The sequence below is a fragment of the Danaus plexippus genome, chromosome 20 (assembly GCF_018135715.1).
Source record: "Danaus plexippus chromosome 20, MEX_DaPlex, whole genome shotgun sequence".
Classification (NCBI taxonomy): Eukaryota; Metazoa; Arthropoda; class Insecta; order Lepidoptera; family Nymphalidae; genus Danaus; species Danaus plexippus.
The window spans coordinates 964,393-986,729 of record NC_083550.1 but is presented as its reverse complement, the minus strand read 5'-3'; the positions used below and the strand labels follow the sequence as shown (position 1 = coordinate 986,729).

The 22,337-nt window shown below is 29.4% G+C and overlaps 1 protein-coding gene and 1 pseudogene across 2 annotated transcripts in view; one reads left to right on the top strand and one right to left on the bottom strand.

Annotated features, from left to right (window-relative positions):
* Positions 1-18,110, bottom strand: part of LOC116774199 (uncharacterized) — a 62,797-nt gene extending 44,687 nt beyond the window's left edge. Inside the window, exon 1 of one of the 2 annotated variants that reach the window (XM_061523817.1) lies at positions 18,093-18,110. Coding sequence is in view for 1 of the 2 variants with exons in the window: in XM_061523814.1 (XP_061379798.1) it covers positions 17,979-17,991 (13 nt within the window). In the remaining variant the exon portion in view is untranslated. Of the gene's footprint in view, positions 1-17,978; positions 18,072-18,092 lie in introns of those variants that run through there. The other variant, XM_061523814.1, reaches the window with a different exon arrangement.
* LOC116773911 (uncharacterized) overlaps positions 1-22,337 on the top strand; it is a 56,000-nt pseudogene that overhangs the window by 23,975 nt on the left and 9,688 nt on the right.

Sequence of the window (22,337 nt, the reverse complement as noted above, 5' to 3'; positions counted from 1 at the left end):
GTTTCAAGAATATAAAACAAAACCCATAAGAATAATTAAGGAATAATCAATTCTTACTGAATTTCTAAGAAGCTAAGCAAGCAGAAATAAGAAAAAAAACAGAATTTCCTATAAGGACGTTTGAAGGAAATTAAGCAATTTGAGAATGTTTTAAAACATTCCCTTCAGTAGGCTTAGCACAAGTTTGTCTCTTGAAACTACATAAGAAGCGTTTCTCATTCAATAAACTCTGTTAGTACTATAATGTGAAGATTTATGAAATAAACCTGAAAACATCCTGTATATAGTGACGATAAACTCGTAGTAAGCATAAAGGTTACATGTTACAATTGCTTCTTATACTAAGTTTAGTCTTTGCCAGATCTTATATCTATATATGACAATTTATATGGAATTGGCTTGATCAACTTTATGGTAACAAAAAGGTTTATTATAATAAATTAATAATACTGTATAATATATAATATTAGGTACACACTTTTCTCACTTGATCTCTTAGTATAAATGATTACTTCATTTTATTTGTTATCGCTAATATCAATACAAATATTTGCTATATATTAATAATGTTATATATTTTTTATTATATTATAGATTGTCAAACCTCTTTATTGAATTATCAGACCACACTTACCCACTGTCCACTGGCACTGAATGTCCTCTGGATAAACAGAATTTTAGATAAATATAAATTATTGAGCTATATTTATAAAGCCATGAACACATTCGGTAGCAAAAATTCTTTAGTAATTTTTTATATCGATCCTAACGCACCTTAACCACAGTACTTTGGTTCCAAAGAATTTAAACTTAGTTACATGAAAGATTTAGTGAAAATTAAATGGTTATGTAAAAAGTTATTAAAGTATTTAAATAACATCAAAATTCCAGTTAAAAACAGTCAAATGTCTTTATAATCGCTGTTTAAATATAAATCATGTTTTAATACTCTCACCGACCGTCTGCACGTAGCCTAAGTACAATCGTAACTTTTTATGTTATGGCCGCCATTTTACTAAATTGACATAATATGAGTAAAGTTTGTTCAATACTAGCTTACAGAAGACCAACCAGCCAAGCCAACTGAGTGGCAATGAAGAGACTTCTTTCGATATATCCTTAATACCTAAATCCCTCCTAACAATAACGGTGTGTGGATTTTATGATAACAATGAGAATCAGAGAATTTTTTAATTAAACCGACTTCCAAATGAAATTTCTGATATTTTTAAGCGCTTCGAAATCCACGCTTTTAAAGCGCTAAAGCGACGATTGTGGCTAAATACCATTTAATTAAATCTTATAGCATTTTATACTAAGGATTTTTTATTTCGTTTATGTTTGGTTATTGTCACGATTACCTCATTAAATGCATGCTTAAACCAAATTAATAATTGAATTAAAATTTAATATTACTAAGATGAAAGGTAAGTTCTATTCATGTGTAAATCAATCGATAATAATCCACATTCAAACAAAAAATAAAATTCCTATTTTAAAGCCCTAATTTGGAACAATTCATTAGTTACTGATTGTTTTTCAAATAAATCCAGCACCGTATCCCGTCTTAACTCAAATTACCTTTCAACAAAATGCTCTTAACTATAATTACACCCAAATTTATTAACTGTCTCAGCGAAAGAAAAAAAAAGCCTAAAAAACTGCCATCAATTCCGACGCGTCAACTGGCATTTTGTCTTTGACTTATTTAGCCTCACCAAATTGGGGTTCTCTTTGTCCCTAATAAATTTATTTACGTTAAGATTTTTAAGATTACTTCTTTTATTCCCCATTGTGCTATTTTTGGGGGCTATGAAGTACTATTCATCATAGGAACATTTGTATGTTGACTTTAAAATATTGTTCCTATTAATAATAAACTAATGGTCGACTCTGATACATTGTACGAATCGACAGTTAAATTTTTAACAAGCTCTCCAAATGACACAATTAATATTAAACAATCAATTAGTGAAAATAATGTTTTGGAATTAGAATATAATATACATATGGATTTAGTTTGAGAAGGAAAATATTTTATTGAACAAATATATGTTCTGTCAGCGTGGATTACACTCGTAGAATTATTACAAAGTTTTAGTTTGTGATTTGGGACTAAATTACATAGAAATTCATTAATATTTTAAAACATATAAGTTTCATTACGAATTTTTTTTATTTAATAATGTACCTATACATGTAATCGCATTAATTAAATGTCATAGTAAATATTTGCTAATAATAACTTTGAAAAATTTTAAAACTTTCTCATTCAAACAAAGAAAATTAAAAGTAAACAATGTTTAAAACAGAATTAGAAACCAATTAACCGATGTTCTGTCGATTCTGTGCTATTTAGGGAAACGGTGTCTCTTTAAAAAAATGTCCACTCCCTACATGATAGATGTTACACTGAATGACGGGTACATTGATTTTCGACATCTTAATTTCAGGTCAAACATTCCCCCAAATGTTTTCCTTTTAAACAGCAACATCGCGTTCAGAAGTAACGCAAGGAATTTGTCAGTCAGATATACAGACGTTAGAATGAATTTTAATTTGGACAAGGTTAATGGCATTCAATTTTACGTAAATTTTTAGGGGATCACTTATAGCCCGAGATAAGCTGAGTTATTTAAGAATTTTTACATGAAGAGTTCTTTTACATATATTGGGAAGACTTACTTGCTCTTTAAATGGAACTTTTGTTTCCGGATTTGCTTATCGATTTTATTATTTTACAAGAAACATATGTAGGGAGATTAAAAAGGCACGGCTGTTGAAATTGAAAATCATGTTAATTTCAAAAAAAAGATGACTGGCACTTATCTAACATCAGGGATACCATCAGCAAAAATATGATTTCCTATGCCTGTGGCCATACTGCCAGACCTCAAGATACAGTAAGCACATTCTGCGTGTATCCCGTCCTCTAGAAAATGAAGTAATCGTTGTCTTTAGATGATAAAAAGCAGTACCAAGTGACAGACACTTTCATCTCGTTCACTGCCTCGTAGTCCAAACATTGGTTATAAAAAAAAATCACGAACTGAATCCAAATATAATACTTTTATTTTGCGCTCACGAAAACCATACACATCGTTTACTACAGTTAAAGTCTTGAACATTCAGTAGTTAAGAATGTTTAATTCAAACCAAGTCATAATTCAGATTACAATTGATTCATAATTTTAGGTATCCGTCGTAACTGCATTCCATCCCAGGATGACTAAAAAGGGTTCAATGCAAAATTCCTTTGCTCTTACTATTCAGTGTAAATTGATCATAACATTAAACTATTTATTTATCAAACAACATCTCCAATAATCTTAATATATTCCTCATCTAATGCTATTAAAGCGTGTGTATGTATGTATTTCGGTAAATTACAGAAAACAACAATCGAATTGACTTTAAGTAAACTTTATTTTTGATAGCCTGTGCTTCCAAATTACCTGAGTACATCACTTACTACTTTTGATAGTCTAAAAAAATATATAAGTGGCACGATCTCAAATAAAACCGTTGCAAAGTCTTCATTCTTCATGTTTATTTATTGTAACTTTTGGGTTCAATTCCCTAATTCTATTATAGATTTGTTAGTTTTTTCTCCTTTGAGTTAATGGCACATAAGGTTATATATTAAAACCGTGAGTTATTAAACCAAACCCAGAAAAAAATCACTCAATTTTATTTTTATATTTTATAGTTTTGCGACGTTTCGATTAGGTACTTTTCATCGGACGAGATGAATGTGACGATGTTTCTAACTAAAATACTTTAACATACTGTAATAATCCGATCATATTAACAATATTAATTTCAAATAATCCACATACAGGTATGTAACACAGATACCTATAATTAAAAATCTAAACGGTTCTCAACTAACTTAAATATTATGTTTTTGGACGAATAATTTTATCTCGCACAACAATTTTATCATTGAATTAACGCGTAATATATTCTAGTATTTGTATACTAATACAACCACAACTTGTACAACTTCAAGTTTATAATTGTTTCTCTTATTAAATCCTTATTCGATCAAAAATAGCTCGCCTTACTCATGCCCGTTCTCCGTCGCCACTCAGTCTACAGATTTGCTTCACATATTTCATGCAAACTGACACATGCCGGTGAAATGTACAGAAGGTATTCATATAACTACTATTTTTGGATATAATATTTCGTATTAATATATGCTTAATATCGAACAGATGTATAACGGTGAGTATTTTTAAGTTATTTGAAATTATTCTGAACAACTTGTTTATTACCTAGCTCGGATGCTAAATCTTCTTTAGTAAATAATTATGTTATGATAAAAAAAAATATTTAAGTGCTGGCAAACACAAATTTCGTATAGAATTTTATTAAACTTTTTATTGAATGAAAAAACAATGAATCTTTATTGTTCAGATTGGATATGAAAACTTTTAGTAAGACAAACTCACATATTTGCTCACAAAGCTAAGCCTAAGCAACAGCTGTTTATAAAGTCCATATAAAAGTTAACTTAACAAATCAATATACTTAAACCAAATATCTATTACACACGACATACGCTAACAGTTTTTCACTCACAAATATTCACACATTACACTATTAATAATATTAGTACTCTACATAATTTACTGAATGGGAAACTGGCAAAACTTGACTAAGCTTGAGAGAATTCAGTTACCTTTAATCATTAATGTCACATATTAAGTTATTAACATAGAGAGATATTGATTCGTTAAATTATTCACGACAACTGAGACGGCGTACATGTGTATTTATCTTATCAACAATTATTCAATCAAATAGTACACATTACTATGTTTATCAAATACGGCTCACAGATCTGGGATATATAAATCATTGTTATTAATTACTATACTAATTACAACATATTAGAGAACTAAACTTAAACATTTTAAAATTACAAGCAATATTTATTCAACTTTTCATTGTTTGAAATCGAGATTAATGTATGTATGTATATTTTGTGATCAGAAATTACTAAACGATCACGACCATTTTGACATTTCGGTGATAATGAAGTAAGTTTTAAAATGTTTCTAAGTTGAAAGGTTCTTGTTTATCAAATAAGTTAAAGTGAAATTGATTTCTAGCGTAGTTCAGTTAAATAAAATATGAATATACAATGATGTCTGTTAATGATCGAAAAACAATGTAATATTTGTTTCTGCACGAAATTGCAATACACGCACTAATTCTCGTTTATAAATGATTTGCAAGTCTTCAACTCAAAAAGCGACATCTGTTTGCAAAGACCCAGTTTGAATTTCAAGATACGATCGCAAAACATTCAATTAACAATTGCTAACAAAATGTGTTTACGAAATTGGTAAAGAACAAAAACTTAATAACCAATAATGCATTATTAATGTTTTTTTTTTCATATAAATGTAAACAAAACGTTGACATTCAACTCGCAGACCCGAAGACCTTGGTCACTATAGACCTACTTGGGAACGTATCTAAGAAGATCGTATGAGGAAATTATTATTATTAAAAAATTAACCCTACGCTCACTACTTAGAGTTGGTAATTGTTTATCTGGTGACAGGGTTGTGTTACTTTACGGGCCGTGGATTTATTTCTGCATATGGAACTCGTGTTGATCGAAACATGTTTTTACTGAAAATGGAAACTGGAAAATCGCTTAGCGCCGTCCTTGGCATTACTTGACACGGGCTATATGAGTTCAGAAACTAAAACACCTTTTATAACATTAAATTATTTATAATGTTAAAAATATATGTACATCTTTTGTTAATTTGTTGCTTCATCAAATACTAGCTGATATCCGCGACTTTGTTCTCGTTTTTTGATATGCTACCAAAGCTTTCGTGGGTATCGTTCACTAAAAGACACGACACTAAACACACAACTCTTATAATAACCATTGTTTCATAAAAACTTATTTTAAAATCAGTTTCAATCATGGAAGATTTTATTGTAATTTTTAATATAGTTTTGACTGTAAGCAAAATTACAGACTATACATTATATACATATTTAAATATTATATACATTGTTACATTTAGAAAATAATAATGAGATGAACTTCACTCATTTGATACTATTATCGGAAGATAAAAATAATTCATCGTAGAACACCTTAAATAACATGGTTTTTTATTGGCTGTTTCATATAATATTAATCTTTTGTATCGCTATAACCTGCACGACTAATTAAACAGCGTTATCTTATAGAGCTATAAAGTTAACTTTAATATTAATACGATCATACATATTAACTTACGTTATAAATAATGCAAAGAAATATATACATATATTATAAATACAAACGCCTGCAGAAATTATATAGCACGTATTTTTATTGCGAGGGTTCAATATATAATTTTTAATATGACCGATTGAGTTGCACGTCCGATGTATCCATTTAAGGTCCATTCGTATCGACTGACCCGAGCTGAATCGTAATACTGATACTAAAATTAACGGGACCTCCTACTCACTGCTTAGTTAGCAGCGTATTGAGTCACAGGCGAACAGCGTTTGTCATTGTATCATAGGCTATAGCTTGGATTATAGAGAAAATTGAATACCAAAATGTATATATTTTTAATATTATTTGTTTTGATTATTTAAAATTAGTAATTTTTATACAACATATCTTTTCATTAGCGTTGACTTTAAACTTTAAGTATCAGCGTTGTCTTTAAACCAACCACCACAAAGGCCTTAAGCTCAAAGCAACGTTTTATTTTATTTCATTTTCTTAATATTTTTTTGATAATTATTCCTTATTATATATGAATAAGAATATTTCCGTTAAATAAAATTTTATGTAAAATATATTTTTTTAATTGATATAAGTATATTTGTTACTTAATGTCTTAAGGTCACTGAATAATTTCAGATATCAGTTAGTTAGTTAGTTAGTCAGTACTCAGTTGCTTCAACTCCAAGAATCAGCTCCAGGTCGAAGCCCTTGATAAAAACTATCGATATGTATAATAAGGATACGTTTGGATGTCATAAAATCATTTCATTCACGTATTACCGCACGCATTCATACATACATACATGGACACGAGCCGGCTAAGAATACAAATAGGTGAAACTTTAGTTCCCAAAGAAATTAAATTAAAATTTAACAATAATTTCGAGTGCACCATAAATTATCTGTACGAAAAATATATACAAGAATTGTTACTGGTTGTAAGTATAGAAATGCCTTATATATAAAACACTTAAAAACATAAAAATATATATATAACTACTCACTGCTAATACATCTACATGAAAATTAAAATAAACTTAGATTACAATCTAGAATATAACAGAATACTTTGATAATATATTTATTCCATAGAATGGATTTGCGAAGTGACTGTAAGCGGGTAGGCTTAGTATAAACAGTCGTAAACAAAGTTTAATATATCCTACAAACATACAAATGGACTTACAACCTAAATAAAGAGATTAAGATAAGATCGTGGAACATTAATTAGTACCTCCTTTGTAAATATGTATCTTTAAATTACATGTACTAAAGATGTTCAGCGTAGTGCTTACTATAAGTCTTCAACGTCACACTACGTACGTTAAAGTTTTCATTCATATGACTTCGCACATAACATTAACCTGGGTTATTTATAAACGGGATACTTTTCGTATGTAGTGCTACGATTCAAACTTGTGCCAAAGTGTTCAAGTTACATTTAATGCTCGATATATGTCTGTCAATATTACCTATTCAAAAACTCGTCAGATTTGAAATAGCTTTAACAAAGAGACAATTCACGACTTTCATAACATAATCTATACTCAAATTCTGTGTAGTTTCCAAAAAAATACAGCAACTTCGTAATTAGCGTGACGTCACATGACACAGACCATGAATGTTCAGCTTTATTTACTATATTTGTTTTATTTAAACATAAATGAGACAATATAACAAAAAAGCAATGTACCTTCTAATATAGTTACTCGTGATTACTGTTCAATTACAATTACTTTTGTCCGACTGCGTCAAATAAGAGATGTAATAATAGCTTAGGAATAATACTTATATACAAGCTATTTATTATATATAGCTACAATTTCATTTCATTGAAACTATTTAGTACAAAAAAATTGTATAACAACTACGCCAGATGTTTCTGAACCGAGCAAGTAGGAAAAGTAAAGCTGTGACCACAGAACGAGACGTGTTTATTTATATAAAGTATTTATTTACTTACTATTTCTATTTTTATGAAAAAATATATTTGTATATATAATGAAAAATATATATTTATATAATAGACAACTAAATTGAATATAACCACAATAAAAAGCTAATATTAAAACCAAAAAAAAAATTATATGACAAAATAGAAATGCCGCCATTTTGTTTTGTTGTTTATCGTTCAGGAACGCTATGAATGTCTACCGGAGACGTGGCTTTATGTAAACAGTTTAACGTCATTCAAATCTTGTATTTATATTTCAAATAACAGAAATACAAAGTTATTATTGTTTCCCTTCTTTGAGTTCGCCGCAAATTAGCAGTTGTATTTATTTTAGTTCTGGTCTGAGATGGGAATTGTATGAAAGAGGTATAGTTTAGATATGCATTATTGTTTGTAAATATTGTCCGTTGACAGTCAATTCAACTTAGAAAGCTTTTTATCAAACGAGATATTACTTATAGTGCTATTAAATGTATTAATATTACTCATAAACAACTTAATTGATATAATTTTCTTTAATAATAAATTGTTTGTCCGTCTGTTGTCTTAGAGTTCAACAATAACTTGTATTAAATAAGGCGAGTGATACGTCTGTCTAGAGGTCAATAAACCTTCAGTGGCTGCATAAATATAGTATTGTAAAAATATTTTTGACATAGTTATATTACTAGATATATATTAGGACGAAGCTCTGTATAGAAAAGACGAAAAATAGATAAGAAACAAATATAAAAAGTTATTCAAATAAATTCATACATATAATATATTCACAAAAAAGCTAAGGGTCACCTGTTGCTTGAGAACATTAAAGACCCTTGGCTCCTGAATATTTTATCAGCTTTTTTCACACTTTTGTATTTGAATATTTAGTCTGATCAAATGATTTATTGTATGGTTGACAGCGGATTTAATACTAATTGATTATAAGAAGCTTTTCAATAGATACACAGATCAGATGAATCAAAATCTTTGGAGATTTCATATCATAATATATTTGTAAATATAAATAACTTTACGTATATTCAATTGTGTATATTTTAATTGTTTCTTTCAACTCATTCTATTTATTTCACTGCACTACAACGTATTTTTATAACTAATAATATCATTACTTTTTAAAATAAAGGCTATAAATTTTACAAGTCCATACCTGTCCAATAGATTTAACATAACAGAACATATCTTAGTAACTCTTTAGAATTCCTTATAATCATTTATTTAGTTACAACCGAATGAGATCCTGGCTAAACATTCGCAATACGGACTCCATAGCAGTTCTATTTAAAGAAGTACAATAACTTAAACCAAATAGAGAATATTTTAACTATAAATCAATTTCAACGTATGTCAAGCTTGGCTTTCACTCATGTTACCCTCGTGACTGAAGCGACTTAAAATAGAACGCGTTACTTTGAACAAATAGCCTTCCGAGTTTAATAAACATATGTACATACGTTTTATTGTTATTTACATGGATTATAAATAACAGATCTCGCTTACCAAACATATTTTAAATTGAACGATTTAAGTTAGGATAGCGTACACGCCAAGTTAAAAATGCGTATATTATACACTATGTGAGTTGTCCGATAGGTACATAACTTACTTTGATGAAGTAGGTTAAATCACGTTTAAATTAAACATACTGTGTTGTTAAGCAATTTCATCAAAGGTATTTATTATGAAGGTTAAATATTTAAAAAATACATGATGACAGATTTATATAATCATTATGTATGAATATTATAAAACAGATTTTAGAATAATTCAAAAAATTAGGTGATGATAGAAATTAATATGGCAACATTTTTTTTTTTATTTTTATATAAATAACCCAATTTTTATAATAAAAGCCTAAAACTGTCGACTTTCTCCTTGTAATTCGATGGGGGTATAATCAAACGTAACTATATATACCTTTTGTAGCTAAACAAAATGCAACATAATAATTGACCCCAATTTTCTAACGAAATCTTTTTTGTACGAAAAAAAAATGCAAAATCTTTCTACATTCGCTATTTCTATAGAATAAAAAAAACACTTCATGGCCGCCATTTACTTCAACAATGGTATTAGTATAGAACAGGTGTTCCATTTTCATTATTATTACGAGACATTAGTTTACGCATTAAACCAAAAAAAAAAACTACTTTCGGAATCAAATCGGGATACGACAATGATTGCTTTACTTCGAAAAATAACGCATCTATAATTATATAAAACTCGATACGAATTACACTTTATCATTATAAATTAAAGTTCAAATTCCAACGAACATATTCACAATATAAGATATTCCGTTCTTAAGATTATTTGAGGTCGTTGGTACTTGGGGAAGCTAAAGCACAGGTGTCCAGCGCTTGGCCTGCTAGAGTGAGACGGGTATACAAAAAAGTTTAACGTTAGAGCGGGACGCAACCAAAATAAACGCTAAACTTGTTTACAGTTTTTTTTTTCTTTCTCTCCCTATCCTATGTTCGTGATGTTTTTTTTTATTCTGTTTTGTTACCTCGCCTTTTTGGATTAATCTGTTGCATTTAGCTGTATTTTAGAATTTAGTTTTTCATTCGACGTAATAACAATTCGTAATTAATTTGCCATAACGAAAAAAAATCACTTATTTATATAAGTCGTAGTTATATATTTATATATATTTTTATAATATGAATTATTGTGAAGCTTATTATTCTAGGATAATACGGTATTATGCCACCCTAATGATATCACTCAAATAAATCGCATTACTTGAGTAGATCTCAATAGCATTAATGAAAAGGTAAGAAAAGACAATATAATATTATGAGCAAACATTATTTTTATGGTAACACTGGTAACATTACATATGAGAATATTTTTATGTACGGTTTTTATATACTTCATAATTTAATATATGAAATATTTATATATTCAAGACGATATTTTTAATAACGAAAGCCTTATTACATACTTTAATCGAAATACATATAAAAAATATTAAATTAAGTACCTTCGAATGAAACCTTCATACATAAAGTTTATATATTTAAAAAATATATTATATATGTTCGTTCGTATTAAAGTTTTGGCTTTATTATATAAGTGATTGTATAAAGTTTTTTTTAAGTGTTCACGTGACTACGAATAAATTATGTAAGGGGCTGTATGTAAATGGGGTGGTGGTAAGAAATACTTATTGCAAAGAATCATTGTAAAGCTTAGATTTTTAAAGTATATACTTTATTATGTATAATGTGATACGTAGAAATATTATTAGCATCTAATGTGAGGAAACAAAAACGATGTAAGATTTTCTTATAAAAAGTAAGTAGGTATGTTTTACTTAATGTCATACATATTCTAGACGCTCTAAATAGTTTTTTTTTCGGCATTAGACTCATCATAGATTCGGCAATAAAGACTTTCGTGTATAAAATAAATATGAAACATGTTAGAAAATATTATGAGGGAATATATCGAGAAAATATATTATGTATTAAATTCCTTCCTTTTTCTGCAATCAGTTATTAAAGTTGATGAGCTATTAACCCACTTCAACAGATAGTGTAGTGGTTTTGAGACTATTTCTAATACAATTATATATTCACGAAGAGATATTTCGATTAAAATTGAAATTACATATGTAAATATTTATAATTTTCTTGAGGTACAAAAATTTCAACCAACTTTGTATAACTATTCATCACACAACCTGTGTTACATTCGCAAAAAAAAAATAATTACAAAAAGATATATAGAAAAAAGTATAATATCGAGATGAAAGCTTTGTACTGGGTTTCATTGTAATTTAGGAACAGAGTAAAACTTTATAAATACTTAAATAAACTTATTATAAAATCAAATGTAACTCAAATACATTGATTCCGCTCAAATTTATAACCCACGTAATAACATTATCGTATATTGAATCTATTCCATATAAGCTTTTATTATTAAAATAAAACACAGCTTCATAATTTTAAATTGATCTCATCTAAATCTGTATTATATTCGGTTTGTAATGTACCAACGGGTCATCGCACACACTCGCATAGAAGCACAGCACACACAGGACACAGAGCCGTGCACAGACAAAGACAAACACACACAGACCGGCCGCGTAAGACCGGCAGTCAACAAGTTTATACGTAACCGAACGGTAATAATCGTTGCATTGTTGTGTACGTACAGAAAGAAAATATATTATATATTATATTTAATAGTAAAATAAGAGTATTTAATTTCATATATATATAAATAACTAAATAATCTAATCCGTTTATCATAAGTAATCATGTTTTTGTTTTTGTGGAACAAGAAATAGTTGAAGCAGAAGTTTTGTATTTCTTGACTATAAACCAAATCTATGAAGTATTAGTCAGCTATAATAAAAATTAATTTATTTCCTAACCCTACAATCGAGTCCAAGTCTCATCTCACACGTGGTACAACAAAATAAGTATAAACCCTTAAATTTATGCCACTATAGTACTTATATCTCGAAAGTAAAATGTCATCTTTTTTTGGGTCACTGGCCGCGAGTGATGTGCATTTGGTATACGTTGTCGATAGTTTTTTTCTATCGACTTTTTGTCGGGCTACTTAGTTGTTACGCGTCGGTATACCGGATTGTTGAATCCATTGAAACAAGTACTGGATTTTAGGTTTAATTGACAGATGTATAGATAAGGTTTATTTTATTGTTTTATCTATATAAATGCTATTAATTTATAGTCATGATTACAACTAAGGTTAAAAATATATTTTGAATGTTCATACAAAAAAATCATAAGCTGTATTGGTATGGATTCAAAAATCGTTTTTTATACGTAATGAACAATGAACGTAAGCATAAAAAAATAATATAAACCAATAATATAGGTATTAAATAACATCGATATAAATCTGTGGCATGCCTTATCAACAGTAGCTGGGACGCCCACTCGTGGCACACGTCACAAATCACACCATAGACTAGCTTTTGTATTTTATAATGGACGTTAAAAAATCCTGATATCGCTTACAAAAATAATCGTTCCGGACCAATATAAATATTAAAGAGTTGTTTAAATAGAACAATACATAAATATAAGTAGGCACTTCTTTTATTTAAATATTCTACCATAAGAAATAAGAACGTTTGTGAGGATGATGGACGTTAGTTACTCTTGGAAGCAAAAACTAATTGACATATTTTGATGAAACCTTACAGTAGTGTAGTTTAGACATCAGAAAAGGACATAAGCTACAAGTTATCTTAGTTGTATACAGTTGTATCTTGTATGAAATTACATGTTTCAGTACTCTTATACTTTTCTTCCTGACCCAAATTCCGTTATCCAGACGGATGAAGATGAAAAAAAATTATATGTAGGTATATTCGTTGTATATCCCATAAGGAAAACTGTCAAAGATGTCGAAGTTTTGTCATCTTTAAAGCAGCAGTAAAGTTAACCCAAAACACGTGGTCGCCGACCACAGCTACCGGAATTAATTCCAATACGGGCCAAAAATATTTTATTGGCCATAAATAAAGAAATTTCGGGCGTGCGGCGAAATTTTTGTTTCGCAATAAATTATAAAACATACGGGCTGTGAATGTATTATATGTGACAGCATCTTTTTAAGTCACATTGTTGCTTTATTTAAATTTTTTACCTCCATACAATAAACAGATCTATTGAGACATAAACAAATTACTCTTAAAGAAAGTCCAGTACATTGTATGACACGCGTCAAAAGTTTCCAGGCGATTATCATTTGAAAAGTGCGTAGTACGGTAGCCGGACTTTTGTCGTCTTATACCGTTATGGTCAATAGCTCACTAGCTTGGTTGGACACAATATATTTGCTATGAAATCTTTAACACTTAAACAAAAAAATATAACCAAATAATAAAGTTGATATACAAATTGGGTTCATAACAACTCCCTAAGAAACTCCTTAGTATATAAGTATGGACATGTAAAACATTTGTTTCTTCGCTAGTCCCACCATCAATATGCAGTGTATGCTGTTAATAATAATTATTAAGTTTTGGTCTACAGTATTTGCATACAATACTGTGAGTACAAACGCGACTGCATTTCATAATGAACTAAAAATTTCATTTACAATAATCACTTTTATCATTCAAAAAGTCACTGAATGATGGATTGTTGCAACTTGAGAGAAGTATTCATATATATGAGCCTCTACTCTTTTACTGATACAACTTTAACTTAGCCAACGATTATGTCTTTGTTCAAATTATTATTTGTCTTGATTAACTAAACTCACAGATTATTAATAACGAAAACTATTTGATTAAAACTAGAAAATAAAACTCAAATATTTAGATGTTGATAGCATTGGAGGGAAAATAAATTATAATGTCGTTATAAGATCTGTGAGAGTAAATGATACAGGTATTCGGTATCTGTTAATAATTGATTCGAGCTTTGTGTGAAGTCATCGGGCTGGTCATCTTCAAACGAAATGACAAATCATTCCCGTTTTAATTCTATTCAACATCGGTCAGACTGAACGGTCAGAACGTGAACTGTGGGAATTCGTTTCCTTTCCACTTGATAATTTCAATATTGAATTCTAATCCTTTTAAACTTATATTTAACTGACATATTATTATTCGTTTTACAATCTACTATGTCAAGTGCCAACTAATTTCAATCTGACGTTTAATTTTTTTTATTCCTTCACACTGGCAAATGCTAGAGTTTATATCATACAGCCATGTTATTAGTGGAGTCATTCTATGTGTTCTGCTGACATGCGTATTTTTGTTAAATTTTAAATATTTTCATAACCTCATCATTAATAAACTTGAAGTGCTAGATGAAGTAAGTCGTTTCTTTCGATTCTTGATTTATGAGGTCATAAACTGACCGTTTTATGGACACCAAGTGTTATTTTATACCTCTGTTTATATTAGAAGTAAGTATTAAAGAGTTTGTTAGATTTCGGTTTTATTTTATTAGCTGTTTTAAAATGGTTTCGATTGATCTTTGTTTGATTGGAAATTTTATCTTTTTTATTTATTGACAGGCTCGGACACTAAAATGTATATTTGTATCATTAATTTGAAATGAATCCTTTTATCTCAATATCTTTAATTACAAATTAACATTTATTATGCAAATATAGTTTTTATTTTCATTATAAAAAATGTTAATGCTTGGTTTATTATAAAATTTTACTTCCTCATAATGTGATAAATGATAATCCATTAGGTTATTATTTTATAATCTTACATAGCTAGTTAGTTAATGTTAAAATTACAAATCCCCCAAAATAAAGTTGTATTCCAATTATTCATATCATAGAAGTAATTTCAACTATGTAGTCAGTAATTCGATATCTTTTGCATTACCAGTAGAAATCGTGTTTATTTGTTATTTTCTCTTCTCTTATATATAATTAGTACACACAAGACAATGCCTACTATACAGATCTATTTACGTTTAAAGTGTGTTTACATTTGTTTGTGTGCGTGTAGAACACCTGTGTTACGCATCCGACGAGTAAAAACCTCTTGTATAATGTATCCAGAGACGTTTGTATGGCTTGTCTCATATTGTTTAAATATCAATAAATTTTGCGACGCATAATACAATAACAATCAAACAATAGATTTGTAATTTAAACTAATAATATAAATACGATCACGTGTCAAATAAAACGTTCAATAATACAAATGTAAGTTTACAATAAGTCATCGTATCCATAGTATTAGAACGTTGCATTTCAGAGCGGGACGGTTTGTCTTCCGTCCCGCTCTAACAGCGGCCGGTCGCTGCACGTGTGTCAAAGACAAGACAAAACGGGTTTCAAAGATATTAATTTGTGTTTCCACCTCCTCGCCGTCCTGGTACCCTGGTAGTTGTATCATCGATCTCTTTGATAACAAATTGCTCGCCTTTGTTTTTTTTATTTTGATTTTGATTTTTACTTATTTACCTTCGCACTTTATGAATTCCTGGTATTATGTATTAATTTTACACTACGAAAAACAAAAATTAATTTAGACAAAAAGAAGAATTTAAAGAAAAAGGTTCCAATCCCATTCTAAAACCTGATCGGTTAAACATTAATATGTAAATCATTCTGATTCAATATGTTCAGTGACCAGATTATTTATGTTACCAAAATCATTTAACCAGAAGCCAATCGCTACTGTGGACCGTTTTAATCAAGTTAATCGATTCAATCGACTTACTTTTTATTTCGGTAGTTTTACTTGAACAGGTTTTTTTATTAATATTTTTAATGTTGCCAGTTCTTTTAATGATCCTTAATTGGCATCGGTTTTTTGTTGTTTTTTTTTTTGGTATTTGTTGCAAGTAATATTTCCTTTTGCCCTCAGATCGACCTTATTCCGAGTCGGATGTGGAGAGGCAGACTCAGGCGTCTCCTCAACAGCACTGCCGAAGATCCGCGTCTTCGCCTCCCTTGACCTGACCTTCGACAGTGACCTAGAGGATGACGTTTTTAGCCCCAGAACAGATGCTGGTAATGACAGATTCTCGACGACCAATCTGGAGATATTCAGATACGGTAGAACACCAGCTGGTGTGCTCTTGAGCCCGCGTCGTGAGAGGTCATTTACATTCTCTGTGACCAGCGAGAAACATTGGCGGGACAAGGGTGGAACAGATGTAGCTGATGGGGTGGTGGATGAAGACGTGGTATGTATATGAAATATCCATTTTGAAAGAATACGGCTACTTCATTTAAAAGCTTTCCTTTCATTCGCTTACAGTGAAATTATAAGCGAGATTTAAAACGATTTTGGAATAACTCATAACAAAATTGATGTCAGTTTTCCATAAAAAACATTTACATTTCACTAATTGACTTTCTTTTTATGAGGTCAAACAAAAAACATGTAACAATAAATTGTAAATATATTCTTACGTTTTGACAATAACAAAGAAATCATACACACATGTATATATATATAAGATTTTATGTCTCGTTCCGTTTTGAAGTCTGTAAGATATATGATTGTACGTTGTTAAAATAAACAGACAGTTAACTAAAATGGTTTACATAATAAAGTAAATGTTTATAGCGTTATTTTAAAACATCGCTATCATCATGTTAAAGCCATTAAAAGGGTACGTGCAAATTATATACGTAATATAAATATGGCGATTTTCTAAAAGTCGCACGTGTGGATCCTTTGTTCATGTAATGATTCATCTGAAGTCGATGAACCGTGTATAGATTCTACTAGTGTGGATTAATTCATAATCACTGTAGATGAATTGTTTTGAAATCTATGTCTGCCATTTCGTATTTTTATTTTTATTTTTTATTAAATTATTTGACAACATCCGATGTAGGAATAGTTGCAGTAGTTAAAATAACTAGGTCCAAACAGGTTAAAGGAACTTGTTCTAAAAGATAGTAAGTAAAAGTGTGAAGCGTAACTTCTTTATATATTAGAAAAAAAAGCTTTTCAGAATGTAATTTTTTCTAAGACATTTTGGTAAATAATAAAAACAAGCTTGTAAAATGTAATAAAATAGCAATATCACCGAGACGGATAAATTGCTTCTCGAAATCATCAGGCGTAAGGTAATAAATATTTCTAAGTGTAGCACCAGATATAGCATGCAATTATATTGTTAATGTTGTAATAAAATAAAAAGTGCTGACTAAAACGGAAATTAAATCTTTTCAATGCAACGGTTTACGTTCAAATAAAATTTACTATGAGTGTTTTCGTTGATCGCTCAAACAATGTGGAGAGGGAGTCAAGATAAGATTTATGAGAATTCTTACCTTTGTGTAACATGTATGTAGAAAATGGATTAACTATGTAGTGACATCTATTTATGATCCTATATGCTATGACCTACTTTCTTCGTTTTCGTATAATATCACTAAACTACTTACACAATAGACTAATTTTAAGACAATATTAATATCAGAACTCCTTTTCAACACGGAAGTTTATCTGACTTGTCACCGCCCTACTTATAATGTAATACTATTTTATTCACTTAAATGCGCATACGCATCTTGGCAAACCGCCATTTCATGTTTATTTCTGATCGTTTTCCAACTAGGACTGTGTGTCACTGATAAAAACTTACTTTTGTTGACTTTCAATCAATATTTAGATCGTAACCGCTGCCAGGTTAATTCATCAACGATATTACAAATAAACCGACTATTTTTCGTTTATCTTAACGTGTATAATGGCTAAAATAAATTAATAATTATGGTTATAAATCTATGCTAACCGTGTCGCACAATATCCCGCGTTGAAGGATTAATTAGTTTTGTTTTAATGTAAGTAGGTCGTAAATCAAATATACTGCATACAAACAACAGATTGCTTTGTATCATACGATTAAGTATTTTCAAAGATTTTACCAACAACACTATATTTCTTAAACAAATATAAATTAAAAATGATGTTTGTGTGCAACGATGAAATTAAAATTATATATACATCATTGATTTAGTTTTATATGATTATAGAAATCTAAATATAGAAAATTAAGGTATTTTATATGTAATACAAATAAGCCCTCTCCATAGTATCACCGGTTGAAAGATGACTTTCGTTCCTCTTTACGTTCGAAATGAAATAAACCTATTTTAGTATTTAGTAGAAAATTAATTGCCCCACAAAACATTGTACGGGATTTACGGATTATTGGATGGATGCGAGCGAAGTCGTGACGCATTACTATACAATATAACAATGGATTTGATTGGTTCACTTATTTGTTTTTAATAACTTAGACGTCGCTAGGTTTTATTTAGTTTATATTAAGATTATTTGTATATGTCAATCCATGTAAACCAAAAAAAAAACTGTTTTACGTTTCAATGAGTACAAATTTTGTTAACATTATCCCTCACTGAACTTTATTAGTTTGTTCTGATAGACTTTCCGTCAGCATATTGCTTACGTTACATCAGACTTGTTATTTCTGTGCAATATTGACTAAATTTTAATTGAAATCCAATTAAAATTTGTTCAGACGTTTAGATTATCAACCGAAACATACAGACAGAGTGACAGCACAATAAACACTTATATTTGATTGATATTTATATTAGAAACGGATAGATAAATTTAAATACGTACGAATTGAGGTACGAATTGTAGCAGGTACCTACTGTAATAAAAACTTTCATAACAATTAAAAATGATTATTATATAACAATAAATTATAATTCTATATGAACGTTTATGTTTTTTTATTTATAACTAAATAACTTTAAATAATAGTGAAAATGTTGTATGTCAGTATATAACACATAAGTGTTTTATGTGCTATAAATTATAATGTGTGTGTACATTGTCTGTGCCTGTGTGTTTGTGCAATAAAAGCGTCCAATACCCAGCCAACTGTCATAATATCATTATTACATTTACGGCTTGTAGCGAACTTGGTTGGAAATTTAGATTTTGAAACTCATGTTCATTCATAACAAAATTCTTGCTTATATTATGACATTTCTTTTGACAGATCTTTTTGTATTTTTAATATGGCAACATATTCGATTTGTCCGTATCATCATATCATGTAGTTTTTATCTTGACTAAAAGAAGTAATGAACGTTGAAATTGGCAAAATATTCCATAATGCCAGTGTGATTGAAGCCATATCAGAAATAAATACTAAAAAAAAAACAACAGAATTAGAGAACATTTTGTAAGCATAGATTAAAAATCTAAAATAATTATTAATCTGAATTTGAGATGTATTTAATAAAGTTTTTGAAACAGGCCATGTTATGCGACAGCTTTAAAATAACAGAATATAAATAAAGCGAATGACAATTTCTATAAAAGAATAAAGTCAATACTCCTAACATCGCAGACAATAAAAATTGATCATTTATAAACTGTTTTGCATAAAGTATTGTTCGCTCCAAGGTCACACTATCAAGAGCTCCCGATCGCGCTACAACACGTAAATGCACCTTATTATTGTTACTTAGAAACTATTCTTATCTGTACTGTACTGATTCACTGCGGGAGTCGACAACTAAAATTGCAGTTAAACGCAATATACTTGCAACCTTGTCGAAATGAATGCACACTTCAATGTTTGAACACATTCAACACTATAGTATCGATTGTACTGCGACATGGTTCTATTTGACATTAGTCATTATAGCAGTTGTTTATGTGAACTGTTGTATGAGTATTTATCGCTATGTTCTTGTTATGTTTTAAACAGTTACAGTTGTTGTAATTGAAATACCTTCACAAGTATCGTAAACTGCTTCTGTTATGATTTGAAATTTATTATATATTAATGTAAATTTATTTTGGTCTTAAATTTTTTTAACCTGTTCAATGACATGAAAATGGTTGTATTAATTTAAACGAAGCGTATTTTTCAACAATGCTCGTACATTAGAATCGAAATATTTGAGGACACTCGGCTATATTAAATACTAAAATCGCTGTTTTTCCCTCGCTTTTGTGTTTTGTCATCCAAAAATGTATTTTCAAGGATCACTGGAGGGTCTTTTTGTTAACCGTGTTCTGACTTCCCTTAGCATTCCTTATTTTAATATTCATAAGTAAATTGGTGGGATGATCCTGGCTGGGGATATTTTTTTTTATACTTTACCTTTTTTTGATTTTTTTTTTTAACAAGTTTTATTTGAATGTTGAATGCACATTCAACATTCTACTTACGCAATGCAAATCTCATTTGACACTTGATACATCTTATTCGGATGAATTACATTAAGTAATAATAATTTCTCGTAACAAAATATTAAATCTAGTTATCAGTTATATGTTAATAACAAATATAAATGATAATATTATAATGATATCTGTCGGTTTTTATAATATTCCAGACGACTAGCTCTCTACAACAGACTATGACAATATACAAGAGCTTTTGTATCTTTCTTGAGACTTGTCTCATTTAAATTCGCCCCGCCTTAGAGATAAAGATTAAAAAGAGCACAGCATCATGGAGACCTCTTGAACACAGCGCAATCGACCGAGACGCGAAATTAAAAACAGAAAATAAAAATTTCTCAGGGGTTCATTCTACGTGTTTATATATTACATGGTTAATTGTTTATAAACTAAAAACATTTTTCAGGCTTTTAATTTAAATATTCCATTGATATGTCCAATAAACTGTCAAGTATATAAAACTCATAAAATGTATAGAAATTAAATAATCTCATACATTAATTATAACGCAATCAATTGTTGGAAAATGTTTGCCTTTACCAAACACAACCTTACCACCGATATTTTATTTACTTCTCTCATACGACAACTATTAACATTAAATTGTATGTAATTCAAAAAAGTCCTATATAATTAAATTGTAAAGTATTATATCTTTTTATTTTTGATTCATTTTCACATTCATATTCTTAAAATAGCGTAATAAATTATTATATATAAATCTAAGTAAATTACCATATCATTTTCTCGTCTTTCTTTTTTACTTACCCATCAGTAGTTCCGCGTGAAACATGAACTCTTGCAAGTCAAATCTTATATACAATTTCTTTATGCGTATATATTTTTTAATATAAATTATAAATAATGTTGCTGACAATGAAAAACAAAAGTCTGTGTTCACACTAAATAATGAAATCTCAGCACATAAAACAGATATTCGGGTATGAAGGCAACACAAAGCTCAGATCTCATTCAGCTCGCTCGAAGAATTCTAGATAAAATACCATTATACTTATACAGGTTTAAAGCTTTGTGTTGTCTAAAATTTTCCACAGAGTGCTAAAAAAAATAACGCTTCTTATTCTAGATGTTAAGGATCTGAAGGCTAGACGTTTTTACGGACCGGAGGCGAATGGATCGAAAATAAAATAGAAAAAATCGAGACATACCTACGAGAGGTTTCAAGCCTCGAACCTTCAAGTTTTTGGGCTGGCCCTGTTCACACCGACGCGAATTTTAATGAAACCAAAATATAATCTATTGAATATAGATTATTATTTCTTAATCGCAGATGAGAAATCACTTTAATTCTATCGATGAAATCATTACCAATAAATGTCATAACGCCATCGTGATCACTCGCCATCTATTATATAATCAATTAAATGTATAATCTGCATATTATTTCACAATGATATATTGAACATCAATCTACCCGTCGGTGTGACAGTCAG